This window comes from Mirounga leonina, unplaced genomic scaffold (genome assembly GCF_011800145.1).
Source record: "Mirounga leonina isolate KUSES-001 unplaced genomic scaffold, KU_Mleo_1.0 Mir_94, whole genome shotgun sequence".
Lineage (NCBI taxonomy): Eukaryota > Metazoa > Chordata > Mammalia > Carnivora > Phocidae > Mirounga > Mirounga leonina.
Genome location: NW_023270855.1, coordinates 55,964,205 through 55,991,896, shown reverse-complemented (window position 1 = coordinate 55,991,896; position 27,692 = coordinate 55,964,205). Strand labels below are relative to the sequence as shown.

Below are 27,692 nucleotides of genomic sequence, written 5' to 3'. Positions count from 1 at the left end.
GGACGTGTCACCCACGTGGACTCACACCCCGCGTGGCCTTCCGTGTCTGGGTCCCCCCCTGAGCGTCGTGGGCTCGGGGTCCGTCCCCGGGACAGTGTGTGGGGGGGCCTCTGCTCGTGGCCAAGGGACGCTCCTGTGCGTGGGGGACACACTGTGTGTATCTGCTCTTCAGCTGATGGGCATCTGGCCTGTTTCCAGCCTGGGCTCTGGTGAATCACACTGCTGTGAATGGGGGCAGGTGTTACGGTGACCACAACGTGTTGACTAGTGTGTCTCCACCCCAGTAAGTGATGCTTGGGGACCCTGTGTTTTGTGGGGTAACAAGCACCATAACGTGCAGAGAGAGGAGGGGCAGCCCGCGGAGGGGCTCTGGCACCCAGGCTCTCTAGGTCTCTGCTGGGCTCCGGGAACCCCTTCCCCACCCCCTAGGTTGCCCCAATGGTGAACCCGGGACTCCCCCAGAGGCCCCCAGGGGCTCCCACACACTCAGGGGCAGCCCTCAGATGCTGGCTGACACAGCGCAGGGGGCCAGGCGGGCTGGGAACACAGGTCTGGAACGCAGTCCCTTCCCTTTAAAGGGGAGGACCACTGGGCTGCTGTGGGCAGGGAAGGGAGGGGAAAGGCAGGGAGGGGAAGGAGGAGTCACACAGGGAGCCACTTCCTACTCTTTAATGTGGGGTGAAGACAGGAGACAGCAAACCTAGGGGTTCTTTCAAGCAACCCTCCTGACCCCCAACCCCAAGACCCCCGGCCTCGGCCTTGCCAATGCACCTCCCAGGTCCTGGTGCTGGGACCCCATCCCCCTGCGGATCAGCCAGAAAGCCAGCCCAAATCCAGGTGTCATCCATGGGGAACCAAGTCCAATGTCTGCTCATGGGCCCAGTGGGGAGATGCCCATTCCAACCCCCTGCCTGCTTTTTAATTGGGGCGCTTGTCTTTTGGTTGCTGAGCTGTAAGTATTCTTTATACTCTGGACCCTAGAGCTGTCTCCCACTCTCTGGGTTGTCTCTTGATGGGGTCCTTTCATGCACCCGATTTGAGCAGTCCAAGCGCACCTGTGTTTTCCTTTGCTGCTTGTGCTTACATGTCGTGTTGAAGAGCCCACCACCAGGTCCGAGGCCAAGAAGATGGGAGGTGGGAAAATCCAACAAGCAGCGATGCTGAAGGTTCACTGGAAGGTCTGGTGGCCCTTGTTGGGGAGGGGGTGGGGAGCAGGCTGCCCTGAGTGGGGGGGGGGGAGGGGGGATGTCTGTCCTGAGCCTGAAGTTTGAGCAGGAGTTGGGGCTGGAGAGGGGTGATGACAGAGAAGCTTCCAGAACAGGGAGGGAGGCGAGAGTGAGAGTGAGAGATTTGCACTTCCCCTGCGCCCCTCCCCTTCCTCCCCTCTCCTCCCCACCCCATGACCCCTGGGCAGCCCCTGCGCCTGCACCCTGGGTCCCAGGGCCCAACAGACATGGGGGTGGTGATGTGACTGTGTTTAGAAACCTGGGTCCCGGGGCGCCTGGGTGGCTCAATCGGTTGGGCGACTGCCTTCGGCTCAGGTCATGATCCTGGAGTCCAGGGATTGAGTCCCGCATCGGGCTCCCTGCTCAGCGGGGAGTCTGCTTCTCCCTGTGATCCTCCCCCCTCTCATTCTCTCTCTCAAATAAATAAATAAAAATCTTAAAAAAAAAAAAAAAAAGAAAGAAACCTGGGTCCCTGTGAAAAAATCCTGTCACTGGAAGAAAGGAGATGAGGGTCAGGGCAGGGGGGTGGCGAGTGACCCCTGCATGAGCTTGTCCGTGAGCGGAGGGGGTGACTGCAGCCACACAGAGGGTTACAGGGGTGAGGGAAGCAGGGGTGGCCTCCCTGAGAAGATGAATTCTGAGCAGCTGCCCACCCATCAGTGAGTAGGAGCTAGGCAGGTGCAGAGGGAACAGAGTGTGAAAAGGCTCAGAGGCGAGCAGAACCGGACATGTGCAGGGAGTGGACAGCCGAGCCAGGTGGGCTTGGTTCTTTGGGGGGCAGGGGGCACCCAGGACAGCTTCTCAGGGTCCAGGCTTTACCTCCACCCAGCCAGGGTCTCTGTGGAAGAGTCAGATCTAAGGGCTGGACCCCGGGCAGGCCGTGTGGGGGTCTCCAGGCCACGGCCTCGCCCTGCCCTTTAGGACCCAGCTCTGTGACGTTCTTTGCACTCCAAGGTCTGCTTCCCTGAGGCCCCTCATTGATGCCTGGACGTGCACCCCCGCATCGCTGGTGTGGCCCCCAAGAGGACAGCCACAGTCGGGGCTAGACCCCCGTGCGGGGCAATCTGTGCGTCCTGCTCCTTATTAACTCAGCTTCCTAAACCTGTTTGTCTGAGGTTACTGCCTAGCTCGCGGTCGGCAGCTGTCCCTGGCACAAACTACTAGTTTCTTAGCCAGACACCCAACTGACCTGGCTCCCAGCGTGGCCACCACCCAGTCCTGCGCCCAAGGCCAGCGGGGGGTTGAGTGCTAACAGGCTTCGGTTCCACCCGGTGGCCAACGACCAGACCCCTTTATTTCCCACTGCACCACCAGAAAGGGTCAACACCAGGCATAGCGGGGTCCCCTGACTCCCTTCTGAACCCAGGTCCCTTCCCGTGTCCAGGGGGGTGGTCACTGCTCCACTGGATGGCTGTTAAGTATTTTGAGCCCCATCCCCCCTCCCCAGGCCAGTGGATCTTCTCCAGGGCCCATGTTCTGTGGCCCCACTGCCAAGCCTTGGCCTCCGCGGGTTCCCCTGCTGGGGGTGCCCCCTGCCCGAGGGCCCTTGGAGACCCTCCTTCACAGGCGGTTCTCGGCAAGAACACCCAGTCCATGGGGTGCTGCCTCGCTTTGCCTTTAGCCTTACGGGCGCTGTGAGTTCTGTTCAGCTCTATGGCCAGGCTGCGGACCCCGTAGCGGGGCATCAGTGGATTGAAAAGACAGCGACCGAGTCAGGAGAAAGCGTGGCTTTGGCGACCAAAGCAGGATGGCCAGCGTTTGTCCTGGGGGAGGTGGGACCCTCTGGGTGGGCCCCATGTCACCCTGGGCAAGTAGCCTAGCGTCTCCGGGGTCAGAGACCTGTGCGGCCCACCACACGGGGTGTGGCCGGGGTAGAGAGAGAGGGATTCAGGGCTGCTCTGGGGGGGATCTGCTCTGTAGGCCTGGGAGGACCCCCTCTGCTGGTGGGGCGGGGAAGGAAGGGGGGCTCCCAGGGGGCATGGCCTCCCTTGAGGCTGCTGAGCCAGGGGGAGAGTGCTGTGGGTCCTGCAGCCACGGGGTGGGCGTCCCAGGGGAGGGGGCAGGGCCGTGGGCGCAGTCCCTCCCTCACCCGAGGCCCCCGGTTCTCCAAGGGCTGCTCTTCGGGCCTCCCTCTGTCCCCTGGGAAGCCCGGGGAAGAAACCCAAGACGGAGCCTCGGCCCCGGTTCAGGCTGCTCAGGCTGCGGTGGGGCCCAGGCCTCTCCCTCCGGCCCTCCGTCCTCCTCCTCCCTCCTCCTCCGGAGCCAGCCCCACGTTGCCATGGGGACGGCAGCCCGGCGGGTCCTCCACCCACCTGGCCGGGGGCGGCCCCAGGCCCACACACCTGGCCAGCTCCAAGCCCGGGAGGGGCGGGGCCTGGAGGCCCCTGCTGCTTTCGTTTTGAAGGCACCCCTTCCCCTTCCTCACCCCACCCCACCTTGGACCCCGCTTTCTGGGAAACCCTGTGGCAGTTTCCTCTGACCTCTGTTAACCCGGAGTCCATGGCCCACAGAGGGAGGCCGACTTCCGCCTCTGACCTGAGGCTTCCTGCCCGGCACGTACCTCCGCCCAGAGGGCTGGCTGAGCACCCTTCTCTGGACTCCCCACCTCCCAGAAGGTTCCAGGCCCCCTCTGCCCACAGTCCTCCAGCCGCACCGCGTCCCGGACTATGGCCACAGGAAGTCCACTGGTTTGGGCAGGGCAGATGCTCTCCTCTTGGTCCATCAAACTGGGGTAGGGTTTAGGGCTGAGTCAGGCTCTCTGCCCTCGGCATCGTCCACGGGGGTGCTGTGGGGGTGGAGCAGCACCCCCGGCCCACCCCCTCGGTGCCAGGAGCTCCCCAGTGGACCACCACAGACGTCCCAGACGTGGCCCAGCGTCCCCTGGGGGCAGGGTTGCCCCAGGTGAGACCCCTGGGAGGCCACACACATTTAGATACACATGCTGAGGGACATCTGGCTGGCGGGGGAGTGCGCGGCGCTTGACCTCGTGAGCTTGAGCCCCACCTAGAGCTTACTTAAAAATAAACACACGGAGTGGGAGGGAGAGAGGGGGTGACTCATAGACACCGGGGTCGCCTGGTTTGTACCCCGGGGGCTTTACTCTGGGGTCCAGCACGAGCAGGGGCTGGACTCAATTTCTTTTCCAAATAATTAACGCGGGGTCTCCCCCCCACCGCCCCACTGCAGCCATTCGGGATCCTTCTCTGCGGGCGCCCGGGGCGCTGTGGGGGGCTGAGCAGCCTCTCTGGCCCCCACCCAACAGATGCCAGGAGCACCCCCAGTGTGACCACAGACATCTCGGACATGGCCCTGTGTCCCCAGGTTGAGACCCAGCGGGCTGACAGCGGAGCGGGCTTGGGCCTCTGCTGCCCAACGCGGCCCCCGGCCCCGGAGACGTGGCCACGCTGGGCTGAGGTGCGCTGCGAGGGCAAAAGACACGCCGGATTCCAAAGGCTCCGTGGAAGAAGACACAAAGAACGTAAAAGACCACACTGCTAATTTCTCACATTGGTTACAAGGCGAGAGGGTAGTATTTTGCCTCTGTTGGGATGAATAAAACATGCCATCGCATTACCTTCCCCTGTGTCTTTCCCCGTCTTACACGCAGCGCTGGCCCGGCGGTGACCTGGGCTGGGTCTGCAGGCTCATGCCCTGCGCTCCGCCCGGGCCACCCCGCCGAGCTCGCTGCGGGAGGGGAATGCGGGTGGGCTTTCCTGGGGGAGGGGGGTGCACCACCAGGCCGTCCGGTGAGCCGCTCAGGACTCCGCGGCACAAACGGTGCGGAAGGGAACCAGGCGGGGACGGGGCCCACCCTCCGGGGACGCAGGGCACAGGATGAGAAAAGCTGGCGCGGACAAGACACTCGGGATCTTCTCCCAAACCAAGCGCAGGAACAAAAAAGCAAAGACAACACAAAACAAACGAAGAACCCAACCAACGCTCAAGATCCCAAAGCTCGGATGCCTTTCCTGATTGATTTTGTTTGCACAGAGAGGTCAGAAAGATGGGGTGTCCGGGGGTCACAGGTGTCGTGTCCACAGGGGCCCCCGAACATGGAGGCGGGGTCTTCGGGCTCCCATACTTGGTGGCATCGGGATTCTTCAAGAGGAGCCGAGAAACCTCAACCCGGCCGCACAAAACGCTCTGTATCTCCTAAGGGCCACCTTCTGCTGACCCCATGTCAGGAGACCCCAAAACCAACAGCTCCTACGCAACTCAGGAGCCTGCCCCTTCGCAATAGAGCCTGTCAGCAGGTCTGTCTGGCCGACGGGAGAGCCAGGTGTGCAGGGGAGACACCAGGAAGTGCTGGCGTAGGTCCCCAAGGTTCTGGTGAGTTCCTGGCTTCCCAGGAGCCTGGTCTGGGACAGACAGGGAAGAGAAAGAGTCCGCTTCTCTGTGGTCCGGCCCTGGGACACCAAGCAACAGAGGCCTTACCCCACCGATTCCAAATCCTCCCCGAGCCCTCAGGACCCAGTCACCGTGGTCTCTTACTCCTTGAAAATGGCAGCCCATTACCAGAGGCTCGGCGGCCATGGCGTGTGTGGGACAGGCCCCAAGATGCGGCCCATCGTGGTGGCCCGTGTTGGGCCCCGCCGCCCAGACGCTGACCCACCTTCCCGGCCCCATAGAGCGACAGCGGCGGATTTCGGGGTATCTGCTTTATTCTCTCCTCAATAGGTGAGACTTTGGGGACTAGGAAGTGGTGGAAACCCAGAAAGCCGGTGGAAGGAGCCAGCAACTCGTCTCCTCTTTGGCGTCCACAGGAAAAAGCACAGGAGACAGGGAGGGCGGCCTCCAGAAACCCAGGGCTGGCCGCCTGCCGTGCCCGCAGAGCAGCCGAGTCCCGCGACCCGCCGCAGCGTCCAGGGGGCGCTCACAGCCCCGCCATCTTCAGAGCTGGCAGGGAAGCCTCAGAGGCGGCCCAGCCTTGGGTCCTGGGGCACATGCACATCCAGATGGACACGGGAACTGGGACCACCTCACCCTCACCGTTTCCTTTCCCAGCAGCTGGTGCTGACCTGCCAGAGGGCCTGAGGGATGCGCCCTGGGCAGTCACTTCCGATTCTCTGGGGGAGCCGAGGTGACATGAAGAGCCACCTGCCTGCATCTGCCAGCCCGCAGGCGTGGGGACAGCACAGGCCCATCTGCTGGATCTGCGGGGCTTTTCGACCACACCGACAGCCTGGAAGCCCACTGCTCCCTTTCTGCCAAGTGTCAGCTCAGCAAGTGCCACCAAGAGTTAGAAGTGTCTGTCCCCTGCAGCACAGGAAGGGGTGAGCAGGTCCCTCCTGGGGGTAGGTCACAGGCTGCTGAGCACAGGCAGGTCAGCGGCGTGACAAGAGGGAGGGAGGGAGTGGACCCCATGACCACCAGTGGGCCCTGGGGACCACCTCCAGGGGTGAATGTCGGGCGTCATGCGAGGGACGACATAGGAGTGTGGGGCGGCGGCACCTCCCTTTCTTTTGGTGAAAGACACCAAGGTCTAGAGGTTCCCTGAGGCTGCATCCCCAGTTCCTGGTGTCCCCCCTACCCCACCGCTCTGCCCCAGGTGGGCGGTGGGCTCGGGGCTGGGACTGCCAGCCCACCCCCCCACTGAACAAACAGAACAGGAAGTACAACGGGCACAGTTTGCTTTTTCTTTCCCTGTTTTGTTTTAAACCTAAGAAGCAGGTCCGAGAAGACACCGCGAGCAGCGTCACCCTCCCCGGGGACCGGAGGCTCAATGTCCACTGCGGGGTGTGCGGGCAGCTCCGCGGAAGGCGGAGGGAGAGGCGGGCCGGGCCGGGGGAGAGGAGGCCCTGACCTGTCCTGGGCAGGAGGGGCGGGGCACGGGTGGGACGGCGGGCAGGTCGCCCATGGGACCCCATCACACGGCGGTGCGCGTGGGTGTGCTGGGCTGGTTCAGCCGCAGCGTTTTACACAACCAGCCGGCAAAATCCACTTCTTCCACCTCGGACCGCTTGATGAAGGTGTGGCTCTGCAAGGGGAGGAGACGCGCGTCAGGAAGGAGCGCGGCCCGGCAGGCCAAATGGCGCCAAGCCTGAGCGGGAGGTGATGCTGTGCTCACCAGGCCCAGGTCACCACCTGGCCCCGCCAACGCGGGGCCGGTCACACTCTGAGGGGCTGAGCAGTGTCCCCAGCCCCCACCCCCTCGACGCCCAGAGCACCCCCGTCGTGAAGCCCACAGACGTCCCCAGACACCGCCCTGTGTCCCCTGGGGACAGAGTCGCCCCTGGGTGAGAACATCGGATCTGGAACAAGAGAAGCCTCCGTGAGGACAGGAAGTCCCCGACTCGTTCCGTCTGGTGTGGCAGCCACTGGCCACGTGAGGCTCCTGAGCCTCGGACGTCGGCTCCTGGGGCTGAAGAAGAGAAGCGCGCGTTCCGTTCCGTTTCAAGTATCTGAGATCAGCACATGGCTGGTGGTTCCCGTCCGGGACGGCGTGGCAACAGAGGTTCCTGGTTGAAGGCTGGGGGGCGTGAGCAACGCTGTCCCCACAGGGTGTGCGGGGGAGGGGCGGTCCTGGGGGCTCGGGGTGCATGGGAGGAGGCCTGGTCCCCCACAAGATGCCCAGGCGGGGGGGCAGGAGACGCCATCCTCACCTTCCCAAGAGTCAGCACAGGCTTGGGGGCGACAGGACAGAGGGCCAGACTCCCATGGTCTGGGGCAGCAGGCCCCACAGAAAGTGGTTTAAGTGGGGCAGAGACCTGGGAGCCCCATGGGGACCTCAACATCAAGAAGCTTGTACATCTGTACATCTTACACCCAACACGCATTTGTGACATCACACGAACACTCTCTACGGCGGACACAACAGACTCTCGAAGAACCAGGGCACACAGACCCTTCCCACATGGTGCTCTCCGCGCCCACGACCGGGAGACGCTGGCTGTCACCGAAACTAACGGAGGGGCGCCTGGGGACACCTCACAGGAGGCGCCGAAGCGGAGACCCCAGGATGGGAACAAGCCAGTCGAGAGGGGCAAGGGCCGTGTCCCCCAGGGAGCAGGCCTGTCCTATGCAAAGGCCCTGAGGTGGAGGCTCTTTGGAGGAGGCAGGAAGGCCGCGGCCCCCTTACTGGAAAGGCTGAGTTCTGACAATGAATAGAGGCTCGAGTTCTGCCGTTTGCATGCCCGAGACATTGGACTGGTGCCCGTGACTGTCACGGTCTCACGTCGTGGGGGTGTGTGAAGGGTAGGCTGCCGCAGGCATGGCAGGGGTGTGGGGGGACGAGAGCTGGCAGTGGAGGGGGCTGAATGCGCCAGTGGTCTTGCATTGCTAGAGGAAAGGGAGTCTCCACGCCCACCTTGGTTCTCAAGGGCATCAGACAGTGTGGACTTACAGGGGGGCTGGTAAGCCCAGGTTTTCCCAGCCTGTGGGGCCCTACCACTCTCAGTAACACCCCTGACCACAGGCACGGATGGGCCATCCCGTGGCTCCAGGAGCCAAGGGAACCACAGCTGCTCTAGATCCTCCCCACTAATGAAGCCAGGAGACCACAGGGGACATGTGGCCCAGGATGCAGAGTCGGCTTGAGAGCTGGTTGGGGTCTCCCCGAGGTGAGCCCGTGCCCCTGCGATCACTCACCATGAGCATCTTCAGATCAGCTCGCTCTGCTGGGTTCTTTATTAGGCTGGAGAGGAAGACAGAGGGTGGGGGAGACAAGGCAGGGCAGTTAGCCAGCGGCCACGGGGACTTGGTTTTGAGCCGTCATCGGTCAGCCCCGTCCCCGCGCCTGGCCCATCTGAAGCCGGACGCAGCAAGAACAGAACCCGCTCTGCTGTCCCTCGGGTGTAAGGGCAGGACCCCTGGGGAGGGAAGGGTAAGGGTCTGAGACCAGGACAAGAGGGAAGGGGAAAGGCTGAGGGGACCAGCTGGCCGCTGCCGGGTCTGAGGCCCAGCGCAACCGCACTGCTAATAACCCCCTAACCTGGGCGTCTGAATGTCAAAATGGAACTTTTTCCTTCAAAAAAGCAGAACTGCCCCTAAAGACTTGCTCAAACCGGCCTGAGGCCAAACGGTGGCTGTTCAGAACCAAAAGAAAATGAGAGGGGTAGAGAAACATTCACCCAGATCCCTGGATTCATGCCGCACACACTGGCAGTGGCTGTGCAAAGGGCCGGTGGTGTGGGTCTGCTGCTGTCTGTGAGGTACTCCCCAGGCTGACTCCACCCGCCCTGACATGCAACACGGCCCTCGAGGTGAGGGGTGGCCCCGGCCCCTCCTGTTGCAGAGCCTGCGCGCCCCAGGCCCCGCTGACGCACCGAGAGCAGCTGACCGCTTGCCAGAACCCGACTTGGAAGCCTTGTTGGGAAGCTGGTGGGTTACAGGGCTTGACGGCTTAGGAAACTGGGACGCCTGCTGGCGGAAGGCAAGGCAGGAATCCTGGTTTGTTCTGGGCTTTGGGGACAGGATGGGGACAGCACCTGGACACCGCGACTCAGTAGCCTTGGAAAGGGAACCTACTGGGTTCTCAGGTGAGCTCCAGGTGCCCCCAGATGCCGCTGATCCCGGCAGAGGGGCCCGGCCCAGGACCAGGAAGGAAGTGTGCATCTGGGCCAGCAGCCAGGGTGTGGGCAGCCGTCCCGGGAGGCAGGCGGGGCCTCTGACGGCCTGGCACCCCGCCCCGGGCCGCCCTGAGACTGTGGCACCTTACCATTTATTTACAAACTCCTGGAAGTCCTGGGTGAAGATGCCGCTGGGCAGCTTGGGAGGTGGCTGTGGGAGAGAGCAGAGGTGGGGGTCGGATGCTCGAAGATGGCTCTCGAATCACAGGGAGAAGGTGCTTCACGGCCCTGAACCCATGAGGACAGCACTTTTTGGGGATCCTCAGAAGGCACCTCTCCTGGCCCCAGTCCCTTCACCTTGCTGGAGGGGGAGCCCCCCCCACCCCATGCCCGCCTTCTGGCAGCTTCCCCACAGGCCCTGCCACCCGCCCTGCCAATTTGGTCAGGCCCTTCTGGGGTTCTCTTTGGAAAGCTCTGGTTTTGGGATCACAGCTGGTTCCAGGGGGGAGAAGAAAGGGCCCATCCATTTCCAGCTGGGGGTCCGGAGCACTGGGGGGAGGGGCACAGGGTGGGGCAACAGGTTCCAGAAGCCCAAGGAGCCTGCCCCCCCCCCCCCAGGGTGGGGACAGCTGTATGCAGGGTCAGGCCCCCGTCAGGGCAGGCAGTGGGCAGGCGGCCTGGTGAAACCCACGGGGCCTTCCTCCACGCAGGGGTGGGGGGTGCTGGCAGGCTCCCGGGGAGGACGTGCTTGCTGCGCCTAGGTGCGGCTGCCAGGTGCAGGGCGAGCTGTGCCAGCCCATCCTGTTCTGTCGTCACCAGCCCTGCTCCGCGCCGCTCACCCCAACACTCAACCTTATACCAAGCCAGTGCCACAGGCCGCCCGGCCACCCCATTTCTCTGCCCTGACTCCGAGGGGCCCCAAAAGCACACTTCGGCCCACAGAAGGCCCAGGAAGGGTGACCCAGCCAGGCAGGGAGGGTGGGTTTCAGGGTCAGGTCCCGCTCTGCCCCTTTCCAGCTGCAGGCCCAAGGAAGCTGCTCCCATCCCTGTACATCCACAACGGAAACAGTCCCACTACCCGCTCACCCGGTGGTGAGGCAGACCGGGGGGCTGGGCCCTCCGTGCCTCCTTCCCTGAACTTTCCCCGAGGAAGTGGATCACTCATGACAGCGCGTGCAGGGAGTCAGATGCGCAGAGAGCTACCAGGGGCAGCTCTTGGGGCCTGGGCATGCGGCCTTGGGGGAGGGGGGTGTCTTTACCCACACCCACACCCACACAGGGACGTAAACTCCTCTCAGGACGTGGCAGACTCGTGTGGTATGGCAGGAAGGCCACGCGCTTCTACCCGATAACTGACCGTTGAAAAGAGGTCCCTGCTCCGCCCCCCACTCCTCCCCAACAGAATCCGGCCTGCGTGCAGAATTCCCTTCCCTTGGGTAACAATTCCAAGTCCAACAGCTTAATCCGCCCTCGTGAAGACGGACCAGAGGGGCCCCCGGTACACACCTCGTTCACAATATAGTCCAGCAGCTCGAAGATGGCCATGGCCGGCCGGCTGTCCGTCCCGTGACCTGCTCGGGCAGAGACAGAAACAGAGGTGAGGTGGGCGTCTGCCGGGTACCCTCCCCCTGACACTGGCCTAACCCAGGGGAGGTGCCCTGGTGGGGTCCTTGCTGCCGAGCTCGCTTTCTTGGGAAAGCAGCTTCTCTCTGAGCCTCCGGCGAATTAACAAAACGAAGCAAAACGCCAAAATGAACAGGGGCATTTTTTGAGAAAGCACACATTTGGCACGGGGCTGCTCCCAGGCTGTGCCAAAGTCACAACCCCTGCTTCCTGGCGCACAGGCAGGGTGTGGGGGGTGGTGCTGACCAGCAGCAAGGACGGCAGCGTGACCTTGCACGGAGCCGCGGGCGAAGGCAGCGTCAGGCCCCAATGCTGCCCAGAACAGACGACCGGCTGGGGGTAGCTGACCCCCATCTTCGACCCAGCTGGCCAGGGCCGGGTTTGGCCGCTGGACTTTCGCCTTCTGTCCCCTGTCCTGAAACGGGCACGCAGGCCAGGGCTGGGGGAGGGGCTGGCAGGCCAAGGTGGCCTGGCATGGCCCGCCGCTCCTCCCTGCTGGGACGGGGCCCCAGCTGAAGGCCCGCGATGCCATCTGGGAGCTGGTGCTGGGAGGGAAAGGGCCAGGGCCTGGGGACACAGATGGGGGCAGGGGGTTCTCCCCTCGGAGAAAATCAAGACACCCCAGCAATGTGGGTCTGCCACCAGGAAAGGAGAAGCTGAGCTTGAAAATACTGTGGAAGCCGCCATTTGATGGCCCATGTCCATCAGCGGTGAAGACACACAACATGGTCCACCACCCACGGGGATACATGGCCACGGACAGGAGCGAGGCGCCCACACGCGCGGCCCCGGGGACGGACCCCGAGCCCACGACGCTCAGGGAGGGAACCGGACACAGAAGCCACACGGGGTGTGAGTCCACGTGGGTGACACGTCCGGAACGGGCTCATCTGCAGACGGGAAGGGGGCTCGGGGGGCCGGGGCAGGGGAGAAGGTGGGGAGTGACCGTTGATGGGGGCGGGGACGCTCAGGGAGGGAACCAGACACAGAAGGCCACGTGGGGTGTGAGTCCACGTGGGTGACACGCACAGAACGGGCTCATCCACAGACAGGAAGGGGGCTCGGGGGGCGGGGGCGGGGGAGAAGGTGGGGAGTGACCATTGATGGGGGCGGGGACGCTCAGGGAGGGACCCGGACACGGAAGGTCACGCTGGGTGTGAGTCCATGTGGGTGACACGCCCAGAACGGGCTCATCCACAGACGGGAAGGGGGCTCTCGGGGGCAGGGGCTGGGGAGGGGGATGCGGGTGGGGAAGGGGCTTCTTTTTGCGGCGATATTCTGGAACCAGATAGTGGTTATGCTGGCACAACCTTATGAAGATACAAAATTCCACCGAATTGTACGCCTTCAACAAGGGGGCCCCGTGGAGCGTGAAGTCTATCTCAATAAAGCTGGTATCAGACAAACGCAACCCACCCGCACTCGGCCGCACACTCCTTCAGACTCACTCAACTCCCTTCCTGTCACTTGACTTAAAAAACAGAAATCAGAGTCCTAAGTGCTGCTTCCTAATTACGCTGCATCCGCCCTGACCCTTCCCCCCCTCACCACCTCCAGAATGGTCAAAGGGTCAGCCTGGACCCCTCTGGCACGGGGGCGCCCCCACCTCCCAGGGGCCTGCTGCTGGCCCCCAGAGCCCCCCAGCCTTTTGTCCCCTCCCACACTGTGTGTCAGGACTGAATCTGACAGGCCACCCAAGGAAATTCTGAGTCGTGACTTTCAGTTTCTGAAAGGACCGGCCCAAACGCAGCAGAGCATTTGCTGCTGAGTCCAGGCGGTGGGCACATGGGCGGCTCGCTGGGCAATCCTGGCAGGCCTTTCTCTATGTTTGAACATTTTTGTGATGAAATGCTGGAAAACCCACCCAATCAGCGGCTGGGCTGAGGAGTCTGTTTTGAGAACACCACCCCCCCGCCCCCCACCTGGCCACAACCCACGCAGCTGCCCTGGATGGCAGTGGCCTGGGGAGCTGTCCCCAGAAGCCTCAGGACCATCTGCGGACCGCGGAGTGCAGCTACCGTGACCCAGGGGGACAGGTGGTGCTGAGGGGGGCCGGAGGGGAGGCAGCTGCCGCCACCGGGCGCGGCTCTCCCCGCATGCGGATCACGGCCTGTCCCAGCCCAGAGTTCCAGAGTGAGGTCGTACCGCTGACGGGGCGTCCAGGGGGTTTCGGCCGTGGCGAGATGCTGTGAGGCTCTCCTTCTGCCCCGTCCACCACGGGCCGGCCAAATATGGCCTCTAGCTCCTTGGCATCTGGTGGGGGGATGGGGTACCTTCCGATGGACAGCTCCACCAGGGACAGGCCCATGCTCCAGATGTCCGACTGCACGGAGTAGTGCGTGCCCTGCAGCCGCTCTGGCTGTCGGCGAGAGAGCAGAGAGACGCCCCAAGGGACGCTGGGGCCCGGGAGCGCTCGCGGGGTTCCCCCACAGCCCCATCTGGGCCCCGGGCCGCCCTCCAGAGACCCAGCACCTCCGTCTCGTCCCTGCCCCCGCCGCAGGACCGCCACGGCCCAGCCAGTGCGGACAACAGTGCTCAAGACCCAAGTCGGCCCGGGAGGCAGCGGGGTGCCTCCGTTTCCGCAACAATCCCAAGACTAGCTTCTCAGAGTCTGCTCCTGAGATCACCCAGACGCTTCCTGAGATATCTGGGGGGTAGTTTCTTGGCTCAGAGACTGACTACCTGCTCCCCTGGACTAGTCTCTTCCTGCTAGAGGGAAGCCACCGGGCGGGCATTTGCAGAGAAAACCCTGAGCCGCAACTAGAATCTGGATGGAAAGGAGAAACCGAGTGGAAACAGAAAGTGTACTAGGAGAACCGCAGGCCTTGGAAAAGCTTCTGGAAAACGGAACAGCTGACGGGATGGGGGAGGGTACAGATGCCCTCACACCCAATGGACTTACAGACATGTAGGACCGAGTTCCCACAAAGGAGTTGGCCATGGAGTCGATGAGCTGCCCGCTCACCCCAAAATCGCACAGCTTAATCTCCCCTCGGGAGTTGACGAGGATGTTGGAAGGTTTCACGTCTGAGGACAGAGCCAGCGGCAGGTGAGGGGGGCCTGACCTGCCCGCCAGCTCCACCCGACCCCCAGACGCCCCCATCCGGCTCACCTCGGTGCATGATCTGGTGCTTTTCCCGGAGATACGCCAAACCCCGAAGAACCTGCGGGGGAGCCCCAGGGAGGGGTCAGCAGGGCAGCACCGCGGGCAGACCTGAGAGGCCGCACGTCTGGGACAAGCTCAGGGAGCCCACATTGAGGGCCGGGGGCAAGTGACAAGGGTGGCAGGGACGGCCATACCGTCCCAGGCCAGTGGGCAGATGCCCGGCTCACCCGCCCTCACCACCCTGCCCCAAAGGTCACACAGGCCCAGTGGGCACTGGCTGGTGAGCGCTTCTGTGCTGGGTTTACGTGGAGGCCCCGCAGACAGATGGCTGTTTCACCAAGGCTGGGACCCTGCCACTTGGGCCGCGGGCACCCCCAACGCCTATATAGGGCAGGGAAGCATCACTCCTGTTTTATGGGCCACGAGACGCCACGTGCCAGGCCCACAGCTGGCAGAGATGGGCGTGGGCTGCTCCGACCCTGGCCACGTGAACAGGGTGGGGTAAGAACAAACCCGGCAGAGCGCATGGCCAGGAGCCACTTACCGCAATGCTGACCTTCCCCAAGATCTCCTCGGGAATTCTCTTGGCTTCTTTTAACACCTGATCCAGAGAGCCGCCATCCTAGGGTCAGCACAGGAAAGAAAAAGCAGGCCGTGCTGAGCAGTCGGCCCGGCAGGGCCTGCAGGGCACTGGAGGACTCCCAGAGGGACACCGGGGCGGCAGGTATAAAAGCGAAGCACTTCCCCGCTTCCCGGCGAGCTGCAGCTCAATTTCCTCCACAGGAAACGGAGGCCAGACCACAGCCAAACGCAACCCGCTGGCCCAGAGTGGGGCCTCCTTCGGGCCCTGCCACCTCTGGGGCCTCTACGCGGCCCATCCAGTAAGGAAGGAACAAGGGTGCCAGCATGCTCCCTCGGCGGCCCGGCCCCTTCCCCAGGTTGCCACGGCAGCTGTGGGAGGAGCGCAGCTGCTGGGCTTGCAACCTGAGCGACCACGAGGCCTGCTTCCGGGGCCTGGGTTCTACTCCCGCCAGCCTGTGGCAGCCCCACTACACGGGGGATGGAGAGCCCGGAGGCGCCAGGGCAGGAGAACGCAGGCCAAGCCGCTGCTGCCCACTGCTCCCCATTCCCCTGCCCCTGGCCCCGAGGTCCTGTGTTCGCCGCCACGCACTGGTGAGTCCTGCAAAGGATGGGATGCAGGTCCTCCCGGTCAGCTCCCCACCCCAGGCCTGGCCTCAAATCCACAGGTCACCTGACAGCAAACCTGGAGACCAAACCCAGGCCGGGGTCCCCGCCGGGCCCCCCGGGACGCTAGGTGGACACACCGAACTGAACCTCGGAGCAGGTGCTTTCTCTCCCATGCTGCTCCAGGCCACCTACAGCCACACAGCTCCAGCCGCCAGAGGAGAGGGGAGGGGCCCGGGGAGGTTGGGGGGAAGCCCGCAGTCCCAGGGATGCTGGGGCCTCCTGTCTCAGCACTTCTGCCCCAACCTTGCTCAGTTAGAAAGGCCGTGGGTGGGGAGTTCTAGAAAATCCAACACCCTGTGAAGCTTCTACAACCTGCATGTGACTCTGGATTAGCTCCAGACTGAGGGTGCAGGACTGAGCACAGAGGGTGGCTGTGCCCGAGGAGAAAACCACGGGGCCAGCGTTCCTGGCTCTGCCCAGCTCCGCCTGCAGGACCAGGGGAAATGCATTCTATTCTCGTTTCTCCCCTGTATCACCCAACCTTAAAAGAATACAAAAAAAATCTTTTTAAACTATGACCCTGCTTCCCAACACAGCTCCGTTCGTTCTGAACGTTTATGGAGCTGTGATAGGTTTATATACGAAGACGTCTGGCGGGAGCGTCCACAGAGGGGCCATGATAGGCCAGGCCCTGTGTGGGGCGCCTCGGTGAGCGGACCGTTCTGCGCTCTCTCTCTGGCTGGCTCTGCCCCACCCCACCCCTCGTGCCGAGCACGGATGTCCCCAATGTGGCCCAGTGTCCCCTGGGGCGGGATCACTTCCGGATGAGACCCCCAGGTCCATACTAAGAAGAGCGTGAGTTGCTCAAGTCACATCGACAGGAAGTGGTCCAGGAGATAGCACAGCTGGGTCCCTCTGACCCCAAATCTCACACCCTGTGCGGTGTCACACGTCTTCATTTTGTGTATGTGTTCTAAATATTCCGGAAAGCGTGCTTTTATTAAGTTAAGTGGTACATGAATACCATTTTATAAAAAAACTCAACTGCAGGGGCGCCTGGGTGGCTCAGTCGGTGAAGCGTCTGACTTTTGGTTTCGGCTCGGGTCATGATCTCAGGGTCAAAGGATCAAGCCCCTCACTGGGCTCTGTGTTCGGCGCGGAGTCTGCTTGAGACTCTCCCTCTGCCCCTTCCCCTGTTCACACACTCTCTCTCTCTCTCTCTCAAAACAAGAACTATAAGTAAGTAACACTCTCATCTCCCAAAAATTCCACTTGCCTCCCCTGAAGTGTGACTTTCAGATCCTTCTGTGTATTTGCATATGCATCCATATGCACTGGGAAACAGACTTTAGGGCTCACATTATGCATATTTTCTCCCTCGGCACATATACACCACCTCGTTTCTCCACTGCCAAGTGGCCCGGTATCGCTCTCTACCTCTCCCTCACCAGCAGATGTGTGATTTTTCACTATTACAGAACAAGGAGGCATATGCTTCAGATGTGACTAGACCCCAAGAAACACCAACAGGTGCCTCTGAATGGTCAGTAAGCTGCCCCCCAAGATAACCACTGTCTGCAGGGTCCATGCCTGGAGTTGCCCCAGTGATAGCCCCAGGCCCCGGGGAAACCACGGCCCGCTCTCTCTAATCCCCAGACACTGGACCAGTGAGTTCACCCTTCTGTGCTGAGTCTGGGCTGCTCATCACCAACTCAGGGTCTTTGCTTGCAAGCCGGGGCTGGAATCGACCAGTCAGAAACATGGGCCAATCCACACCCAAACCTGCACAGAGATGAAGTCTCACCCTCTGCTCGCTGCTCCAGATGCTGCGGGAAGACTGGTTCCCCCCACCCCAGCCCCAGGACTCAGGCACAGGCACCCCTCAGTTCTACAGGTGGAGGGGGGAGAACCTGGTCCCAAGTCACGCTATTAGGAGGTTAGCGGTGGAGTGCACGCCTGACCCCAGGCTGTCCCCCACTACGGCACGCAAACGAACATCGCAGAAATGTCACGCATGCACGGAAATGCCCTGGGCACGTGGCGCGGTTCCGGGGCGGATTAGGTGACGTGGAAACACTGTGAAGGGCGGTGGGGCGGGGGCTACCTCGCCCTTCTGGTACTTTTACATCATTTTATTCTCCTCGCCCCTTTCTTGCACGCAGCGCCCCCTCCTGGGTGCTGAGCCGCCCAGTCTCATCGCTAACTCGAGAACAACGGCATCCGATCTTGGCGCCCGGGGAGCGCAGGTGCACGCCTCACCTGACGGCCGCCGGGGCACTATTCCCTCGCTCCGCTGCCCTCCTACGCCCAGCGCAAAAGCACACCAAAAAACCCAACTAGGAATTTGCAGAGGATGAGCACAATAAACCACTGGGATCACCTCCCCCTGCATCAGTGTGGCTCGCTCCTTGCGCGGACGCCTCATGCAGGAAACCCTTCAAGTTCACTGAGAACAAAAGCAGAAGGCGGGCCAGCCTGTGACGCTCCCCCTCCTCCAGAAGCGCAAGAGGCACCTCCGAACTCCCACGGGGTTCAGGGAGAACAGGGAGGGGAGGCGGAGGGACTCCCCGTCCGGCAGTGAGCGCCAGGCAGCCGGTGGGTCCCACTTCCGTCTCCCTTTGCAGGGGCAGACAGGCTGCGGTGGGGCGCTGCCGGGCGGGGGGCCTGGGGCCAGGTAGGGGCGGGGGGGGGGGGGGGGCAGCACCTCCTCCAGGCCCCGGGGAGACCACGCGGCCACTCTCGATACATACGGGCGCTTGCTCAAATTCACTTCCTGCCTCCGTTACAAAACCGTCAGGGGGGAGAGCACCGCGCCTGTGAGGTGTAACCCAAGCTGCTGGGCCTAAGGCCACCGCATCCTGGTTTTGCAAGGGCCCCGAAGGGCCTGAGCCTGGACGGCCGGGGGGCAGGCAGCCCCGTACCTGACAAATCAGGCTCGGCACGGGGTCGGCAGCATTTCCTCCCAGGGCCCTCAGCTCTGACCACTTCTGCTTTCGCTATCCCCGATCCCACCCATTTCTGAGGTTCAAGACCAGAGTTTCTTAACAAGGGGGCTCATCAGAATCAACCATGGTGGTTTGAAACAAGATCGGTTCCTGTGTTCCACCCCAGAGCGTCTGATTCCACAGACCTGAGCTGGGCTGCAAAGCCGGGCCTTGCCTTGAACAGAGCACCCAGATCACTGCTCTCTCCTCAGGGGGTGCTTGGGAAACAGCCATCCAAGTCTCCACCACATAGGCCCTCAGGCCCGGCAATTCCACCTTCGGGACCTTATCCCACCTCTGGCCCAAGGACATTTCTCCTGCTGTCGCTCCCCACAGGTCGGAAACAACCTCTGTCTGCCACCACGAGAGTGTTCAGTAAACTACCTTACAGGCACTCGCCGTGGCCGGCACACGGACGGTAGAGAAAATGACGCCAGCTCCCTGTGTGCCAGCAGGGAACGGCTTCCACCACGTATCCGGGGAGAGGCCAGGCGGGGGGAGGGGGAGCATCTCGTGCTTAGAGAACCGAAGGATCTATGAGCACACGCTTGCACGGCACGGAGTATCTCCAGAAGGACCCCTTGGAAACAGGTGTGCTTTGCATCTGAGGACGCGGGCTCGGACGGGTGGGCAGGGAGCGCACTCACCATGTGCTCCATGCAGATGCTGATCTCACCGTCGCTGTAGAAGGCCCCGTAGAAGCCCACGATGTACGGAGAGTTACACTCGTGCAGCACCTGCAGCTCACGGATGATCTGGTTCCGGATGGCCGGCTTGATTTCCAGGTGGATTAGCTGTGGGGGAAAGCGAAGGGCGCTCACAACCGGGCCTCTGAGGGGCCCAGAAGGAGGGGCCTTTGGCCCCCTGCCCTTGATGTGCACACAGCAGCATTCAAAACTGTGCAATCCACTCCTAGGCATTTACCTAGAAGAAAAAAAAAAACCACGTCTACGCACAAACTTGCACACCTGTGTTCACGCAACAGGAATCACGATTGCCAAACCATGGAAGCCACCCAAGTGTCCACCTATAGGTGAACAGATAAACACGCACCCACACACACAGGCACACTACTCCACCAGGAACAGGAGCGAGGTGTCCTTAAGAAGAATTCTCTTCCCACCCAACTGTACGAGTACCGCCTTTCCCAGGACCCAGACCAGGGACGCCCATGACCTCGCCCCTCTCAGCGGGGGTCTGCTTCTGGAACCCTTCCCCCTCCGGGCTGGAGATGACACAGAGGAAGCCTCAAACCGCCACCCGAGGAGGCTCCTAGCTCCCCTTCGACCTGAGTTCAAGTCAGTAGCCGTGGATGGTTACCCACGGCATCACGAGTTCAGATGGGAAGAAACCCGAGGACTGCCTGGAGAGATGCAGGACACAGGAGACAAAGCGCCAGAGCAATGCCCAACAGGAAAGAGTTGAGGCCGGGACTCCACGTGCTGGCCACTTAGAATCTCAGCTGCTCCGACCATTCCAACACGACAAGAAAAAGGTGATTTCTACCCACCTGTCAGATCAAGGGTGTCTGAACCTGTCGCCACAGATCCTATATTTCATCGGAACCCTGTGATGGGGAGAGGGAATGGCAAAGACTTGCTCGGAGTGGACACGCGCCTGGAAGGACAAGTGGGAGTTGGCCAGACGGATGTGGTAGGGGTGGGTGTTCCAGGCGGGAGGGCAAAATGCTGACTGAGGGCACCAAGGCACAAAGGGGCATGTGCCAAGTTCAGGGAGACACAGGGTGTGTGTGGGGAGCAACACCCGCTCCCCAATGACCCTGGCCACCTTGAGAACTGCAGTAGGTCCTGGTGGGACAGTGCCCGGGGCTTCTTGCCACTCCCAGCAAAGCTTCATGCCCCCCCTGCAAAGGCAAGCTTTGGCCATGGGTTCCAGGCCCTGTACTCCCCCCAGGGCCACCCCCAGTAGGACCCAGGGAGGCTCTCTCCTTTGGTGGGACCACAACTGTGATTTGATGCCCCCTCACACACGGGAGAGGCTGGGTCTGAAAATGAAACTTGCGGTCTATGCGGAAGGCAGGAGGTCTGCTCTCAAAAGCCCAGAGAGGACTCACTGAGGCCAACAGATAGACCATGGAGGGTGATGGAGGCCAGCACCAGCCAACAGAAGTACAATCAGGCCTCGGGTTTAATTTTAAATCCTCTAGCTGCCACATTACAAAAGTACAAAGAAACAGGTGAAATGACTAATTTTACATATTTTAACTCAATGCAGTGTATCAAAAAATTACTTTCAATATGTAATCCATGTAAAAATATGAATGAGATTGTCCCATACTGAGCCCTTGAAATCTGGCATCGTATTTCTTTGCATGAACAGCACATCTCAGCTGGACTGACCGCATCTCAAGGGCTCCGTGTCCACAGCTGACCGGGGTAGGCGCCGTGGACACTGCAGATCTCCACCAAGAACTTCAAAGGAGCCACAGATGAGTGACTGAGCTGGGGAGCGAGAACCCTACAGGCTTCACATAAAGGAAGGGGTGGACAAAGGTGGGCAGCACTGGACAGAAACCCAGAGGTCACCGGAGCCCGGAGTTGGGGCCTTCCACATGAAGTAACGCCACAGGAAGTCAGAGGCTCTTGGGGAAGATGCAGTAGAGAGGACGCGGGAGCTCACGGGTCCCTTCTACCTGGGCCTAGAGAGCGAGCCTTCCAGATCACTGAGGAGCCACGCTGAGAGCATACGGAGAAAGCAGGCATGGGAAGCAAGGGCACGTTTCTGAGCATGCGTGGTCACACCTCACCCTGACGACAGCCCTTGCGGGGACGGGAGAATTGCCCCCACTGCACTGATGAGCAGCTTCAGGTTCTAAGAGGCTCAATCCTGTTTCCAGGGGCATATGCTGCTGAGTAGTCAAGTCTGCGTCAGGGCCGGGCTCCCAGATCACCAAAACCCACGCTCTCTCCACGCCACCACCTTGGGGTCATGCACACTCCAGGAGCTGCTTACACAGGGATGGCGCAAGGCACTCGAACCCAACACCAAGCCCATCTAGCAGTTTAAGGCGATTTCTACTGCAGAATGGGGGTGCGGGGAGTACACACAAGAAAGAGAGGGAAATAAATTCTGGAGGTGAAACACTGACATCTTCTATCACGTCAGGGCCAACTACAAAGGGCAAACCTGAGAGGGTTCGAACCCAATTCAGATGCTCACCCACCTCGGCCTGTTTCCTCGTGTGTAAAATGGAGCTGTTGCTCAACTGAAACCAGAACACGACACCGGCTCTGACATGGGGCTGTCACGTGAGGATGGCCGAAGGACCACGACGTGGCCTTGCGGAGTCACAGACCTCCATCAGAGGCAAGCAAGTGCTCAGGGCCCGCACAAACGCGAGGCCCAAACACGCTCCTCCCGCAAGGCCAAGGGAGTCGAGGAAGGCCCGTGCCTGACACACACGCTAACTTCATCATATGGCTCTCCTGGCCTGAGCAATGCAGAGGTTCTGCTCTTCGGGCTCTCAGAAGGATGCAGGAGGAGTCAGAACGCCACGCATGAGTCAAGAACACATTTACCATCACGTGTGACTGTAAAAATCGAGACCAGTTCACTCGAGGCTTACATAACTGGTCGCCCTGCTCTCCCGGCAGGTCATACTGGTTAGGAAAATCCTCTGCCGATCGAAGGGGCCACAGGGATGCTGGCAACAAAGGCTGCTGGCCCGCAGGGAAGCCCCACCCCAGCCCCTAGTTTCTAGCCCTGTGGCAGGCTGAATTTGGAGATCTGGTGAGCTTATGGACTCGGAAAGCACGGAATCCATACCCGGCACCTGGGAATTCAGAGGCCACCCAGGGTAGTGGGGAGAAGGACCGAGGCTGGTTTCCCCAAAACCACTTTGCCACGTCAATTTCCCATCGGTGCCTGCAGCTGAATGAAGACAAACTGGCCTCGCGGGTGAACTGGCATTCTAGATAGACTGAAAGGAGCCCTTGACTCCTGGGGACCGGTCGCGAGCTCCTGGGCCATCACGGAGTCACAGCCCAGAGCCACACGACAGCGGGCGGCCGGCCTTCTTACTCAGCGTGCTCCCCAAATGCCTGTGGACACAGCCGCATCCTGTGCGCACTGTGCTGGGCGTGCAGCTGCTCGGGGCTCACACCATGGGGGAGCTTACCACCTACGGAGAACCGCACTGGACGCCCTGCTCCCCCAGATCTCAGACCTACTTTCCTGCAGCTTTTTACTTTGAAAGACTTATGGAGGCTCGGGAAAGCTCTGACACCACTGTCCTGTGCAGCCTCCACCCCGCTGCCCACGGTGGTGTCTCCTGCGGCTGAAGGATGCTGCGAAACCTGGAAACCTGCAGCGGGCCGGCACCATGACTGCTCGGCAGAACTCACCTGGGCCCCCGGGGTTTACGCCCCCAAATCTGGCTCCGAAGGCTTTCACAGAGTTGCAGAGCAGCTCCCGGAGTCACGCTTACAAGGCGTGTCAGCGCTCCCCTCCCCCCCAGGCGACGGCTCAGCTGGCTTGGGGACACTCCGAGGTCCCCGATGTCGACCTGGGTCAGCACTCTGTTCGCAGCCCCCCTCCCACCCCGTCATCCTCGGAATCTCACGTCTGCCTTTCTAGTCCCTGTTCACGGGGTGACGGCAGACCCGAGATTTCTGGGGTGGCTCCGGTACCAGAAAGGCTACCCGCGGTGAGGGGACAGAGCCAGGTCTTGGAGGGCAGGCAGTGCTCCAGGGACAGAAGAAACAGCTGCAACGCGAAGTCCCAGCGGAGAGCCAGGGCAGCACCCTCCACCCGGGCGTGGGGTGGCCGGCTTTCCGAGCACACGAAGTGGGGACTACAGGGGGAGCCAGCTCCAGAAGAGCTGGCTCTCCGTGCCCGAGAGAACATGCCTGTAGGAGCTGAGTAATTTGTCACATAAGGTTCCCTGGTTATGTGTTTGGGAGCCACGATCCCCAAAGGGTCACATCCTCCTCTTCTCTACCCGTCCATGTGTCAGGGAGGCTTCTCGACCGCTTAGCTGGGAGCCCGGGTGAGGAAGCCAGCCTGGAACAGTCAGGATGTTTCTGAGAGTGGGAGTTTAAGTCCTGGAGGGCGGAGGGCGGGGACAGAAGGGAAGAGCTGCTCGAGGCAGACAGGCCACGTCCTAACCAGAGACCGACTCTCCCTGAGGACGGGGTGAGTGCTGAGTGCTTGGAGCTCAGGGGCCTATCAGAAAGCAGAGGCTTGCGCCTTTCAAACCTCTCTGCCATGTCTGGGGGGGCCTGTCTCACCACGCACAGCATCAGGGCACAGGGATGGTGTGCCCGCCCTCACCGACCGCCTCTCACCTTTCTCGCCATGATGAGGCCGGAAGGTCTGTGCTGGACCTTGGTGACCACCCCACCGTTCCCGGCTCCCAGCTCCGAGATTCTTTCAAAGTCATCGTCCTTGAGTTCCCCGACCTTGGCCTTCTGGGTGAGGAAGGCTTCCAGTCGCTTCTTCTGCTGCTCGTCGAGTTCTAGCTCCGCTAGCTTCTTCTGGAGGTCCACCAAGTTTGCTCTGCAAAGACCCCAAGGGCAAGGGCTAGTGAAGAATGTGCAAGCTATGGAAAGATGACCGGATCCGGCCAAGCTTACGGGGAGGCTACTCCGTGCCACGCCCCAGGTGTGTCACTGCAAGGACACGGGGATGGATCAGACACCAGCCTGTCCCTCAGGACCAGCTCTGGTTCAGTGGTGCGAGTCTCAGACCAGGAGCCCCCCTTCCTGACACGAGGACTCCAGACCACATTGGAAGGAGATGCAGGAATGGCGGGGGGCGGGGGGGGGGTGGAGAAGCTGCGCCACAGATCAGGTGAGTGAAGGCTCAGGCCGGGACTGAGGAGCAAACTTGTTCTGAGTGGTCTCAGGGCCAAGAGCAAGAACCAGCGGGCAGAAGACAGGAATTGCAGGATGTGTGCCTTTAATGCACATGAATGACGCATGAGCACTTGAGGGGAAATGAAGAGGGGCAGAAAGCAAACAGTGCAGACATTTCCAGGGCATGCTGCTCAGCCAGCATACTCTTATGATATGACTCTAAACATTAAGCATTTATATGCACAAACATTCCTGGAGCCAGTCATTAAAAAAACCAACCAGGGGCGCCTGGGTGGCGCAGTCAGTTAAGTGTCTGATTCTTAATTTGGCTCAGGTCATGATCTTGGGTCATGAGATCAAGCCCTGAGTCAGGCTCCGTGCTCAGTGTGGTGTCTGCTTGGGGTTCTCTCCCTCCCTCTCCCTGCCTCTCCCTCCCCCCCACCCCCACTCTCTTGTGCTCTCAAAATAAATAAGTTTTTTTTTTAAAGATTTTATTTATTTATTTGACAGCGAGAGACACAGCGAGAGAGGGACACAAGCAGGGGGAGGGGGAGAGGGAGAAGCAGGCTTCCTGCAGAGCAGGAAGCCCGATGTGGGGCTCGATCCCAGGACCCTGGGATCACGACCTGAGCCGAAGGCAGACGCTTAACCGACTGAGCCACCCAGGTGCCCCCCCACCCCCACCCAATAAATAAATCTTAAAACAAACAAACAAAAAAACCCAAAAAACACCCAACCATGTAAACTGCACTTTATTGGGTGATTCGAGGAATTTCCCAAGGAATTTTGATAGTAAGCTATTTTCACTAATGCCTTGACTTTGAACCAAATCCTGGAGTCAAAAGCAGCTCCCCGTAACAGGCGGGCAGACATTAGCTCAATGCACACAAGGACTAACCCAGTGCTGTCCAAAAGAAATAGTATAAAAGTTACATGTGCAATTAAAATTTTTCTAGCCACGTTAAAAAAAAATATATCAGGTGAAATTAATTTTAACATATTCCACTTAACCCATCAAAAATATAAATTTCAATATGAAATCAGAATAAACAAATTAATGAATATTTTCCTTTTTCTTCATATGAAGTCTTTGGAATCTGGAATGCATATTATCCTTCCAGCTCCCCTGAATTTGGACCGGCTAGCCACATTTCAAGCACTGGCAGTGGCCAGGGGACCAGACAGGGTGGGTAGCTAAGAAAAGCCTCTAAAGGACCTTGGGTGATCCCCAGCCAATTTCTGAGGGCATTTAAGCCCAGGCTGACCCCCAACCTGGGGGAGACCTGGTGGGGGGATTCAAGCAGGGAATGAAGGGGGAGACTGGAGCTCTCTCAGGAACCTCCCAATCCTGAAATTTGACTGTAACTAGGCTAGAACTTAGAGGCTTAAGCAAAGGGGCACTGGCTGGGAAGGAGATGAGGAAAGTCATCTGAGCTCCTACAGCAAAGAAGTTGCTAGAAGGCAGGGGGCTAGGTGCCACTTCCTGAGCACATATCAGGGCTTTACAAACCCCACTTTGTTTCACTCTCAAAATCTTCCTGGGATGTGGGTATCTTGTAGTCCCAGCCCACGCAGGAGGGAACAGGCTCAGAGAGGTTAAGTAACTTGCCTGTGGATCACAATGCAAGGAAGTGGCAGTGCCTGGAATCAACCTGCATCCTTCCGCACTGCAAAGCCCTGCTCATCATGGCATGATGCTGAGCCAGGACTGTGGGCCTACTACGTGCTCCCTGAATGCCTGGTTAACAAAGACCTGGATGAGGAAGGGACGGAGGAGGGAAGGCAAAGGAATGAATGTACATGACAAGCTTCCTTCCTAAACGGTTGAAGAGGTGGCTTTTTTTTTTTTTTTTTTAAGATTTTATTTATTTGTTTGAGAGAGAGAGAACAGCGAGAGAGGGAACACAAGCAGGGGGAGTGGGAGAGGGAGAAGCAGGCCCCCCGCGGAGCAGGGAGCCCGATGCGGGACTCGATCCCAGGACTCTGGGATCATGACCTGAGCTGAAGGCAGACGCTTAACGACTGAGCCACCCAGGTGCCCGAAGAGGTGGCTTTTGAGGCCAGACTCCGCAAAGTCGTCTTCGCACTGCCCTATGAGCTCGAAAATGTGTTCTGGAGTCAGCTGATTAATCCACTTTAAATTTAATAGCGACCCAGCTGTGGTTATAAAAAAAAACCCTGGAATTCCAATGGCTGGCTTTCTCTGCAGGGGGAGTTCTGGAAGGGATGGAAATCAGAAACCACGTAAAAGAAAGAAGAGAATGAAGGAGGCGCTCTCCTGAGAAGAATAAGCAGCAGACTTTTGGAAATAAGGAACACATCCCCATGCTGAGCTGCCTGCTCAGAGAAAGATGTCAACTCGCACACACAGGCATCAGACTCTCTCACCGGGGGCGCAGCAGCCATGTCCCCTGAGAGGCACCACACAGGCTGCTCCCCCATCACACCTGGTTCTCAGGGGGTCACACCACAAGCACAGCAAACAGACCCCAGCCAGGGGCCTCTGGAACCGTCCTGCTCCTCTTTAGCATGGGGAACAGGAGTGGGGAGATCACAGGGACTTCTTCTGTGGCCAAGGGGTCACCCTCGCTTGACCTCGAAAGTATGTGCCCCTCCCACAATATGATTCCGCCCATCTGGAGACCCCACTGTCCCAGATGCTCCTTCCTGTCCCTTCCCCCCAAGTCCTCCTGTCTGCTTCGGTGCCTGCAGCTCCAGCCCCTAGAGGCTCCTTCTCCTCCTCCCCACCAGGATCCTGCAGTTGACCTCACTACTCAGGGGCCTCGCCTGGCCCTGTCCCCTCAGAGACCCCTCAACTAGTCTTCTCCCCTCAGGGGGTCCTGGCTCATCTTACCCTTCAGGGAGCCCTCAACCACCCTTCCCCTGGAGGGACACTTCCCCCCATTCCTCTCCTCCCAGGAACCCCTTCACCCCATTCTTTGGTATGCAAGGACCTCCACCATCTACCTCACTACTCAGGGACCCACCCAACTCCAGTTTCACTACTCAGGGGCCCCATACCCCATCTTTTCCCTCGGGGACCTCCTCCTGCCTTGATTCACCACTCAGACTCCTCCTCCCATCCTCTGTGGGCAGGAACCCTCCCTCAACTCCGTTTCACTCCTCAAGACCTCCCACCCCATCCTCTTCACTCAGGGACCCTCTCCTGACCTCAGTCCTCAGGGTCCCGCACCCCATCCTCTCCACTCAGGGCCCCCCTCCCCTCAACCTCACTACTGAGA

At 60.5% G+C, this 27,692-nt stretch overlaps 1 protein-coding gene and 1 long non-coding RNA gene across 2 annotated transcripts in view; one reads left to right on the top strand and one right to left on the bottom strand.

Annotated features, from left to right (window-relative positions):
- The window catches only part of LOC118004883, a 4,777-nt gene extending 284 nt beyond the window's left edge, over positions 1-4,493 (top strand). The window contains exons 2-3 of the long non-coding RNA XR_004677735.1: positions 173-1,178; positions 4,413-4,493. This is a non-coding gene — a long non-coding RNA (uncharacterized LOC118004883). The remainder of the gene's footprint in view (positions 1-172; positions 1,179-4,412) is intronic.
- Positions 4,494-5,869: 1,376 nt separating this feature from the next.
- The window catches only part of MAP2K2 (mitogen-activated protein kinase kinase 2), a 22,553-nt gene continuing 730 nt past the window's right edge, over positions 5,870-27,692 (bottom strand). The window contains exons 2-11 of the mRNA XM_034996402.1: positions 23,941-24,151; positions 19,282-19,428; positions 15,007-15,084; positions 14,469-14,520; positions 14,259-14,383; positions 13,502-13,715; positions 11,240-11,304; positions 9,883-9,944; positions 8,814-8,859; positions 5,870-7,203 (exon numbers count right to left, since the gene is read on the bottom strand). Of these exons, the coding sequence (XP_034852293.1) occupies positions 7,093-7,203; positions 8,814-8,859; positions 9,883-9,944; positions 11,240-11,304; positions 13,502-13,715; positions 14,259-14,383; positions 14,469-14,520; positions 15,007-15,084; positions 19,282-19,428; positions 23,941-24,151 (1,111 nt within the window). The 3' untranslated portion in view covers positions 5,870-7,092. The remainder of the gene's footprint in view (positions 7,204-8,813; positions 8,860-9,882; positions 9,945-11,239; positions 11,305-13,501; positions 13,716-14,258; positions 14,384-14,468; positions 14,521-15,006; positions 15,085-19,281; positions 19,429-23,940; positions 24,152-27,692) is intronic.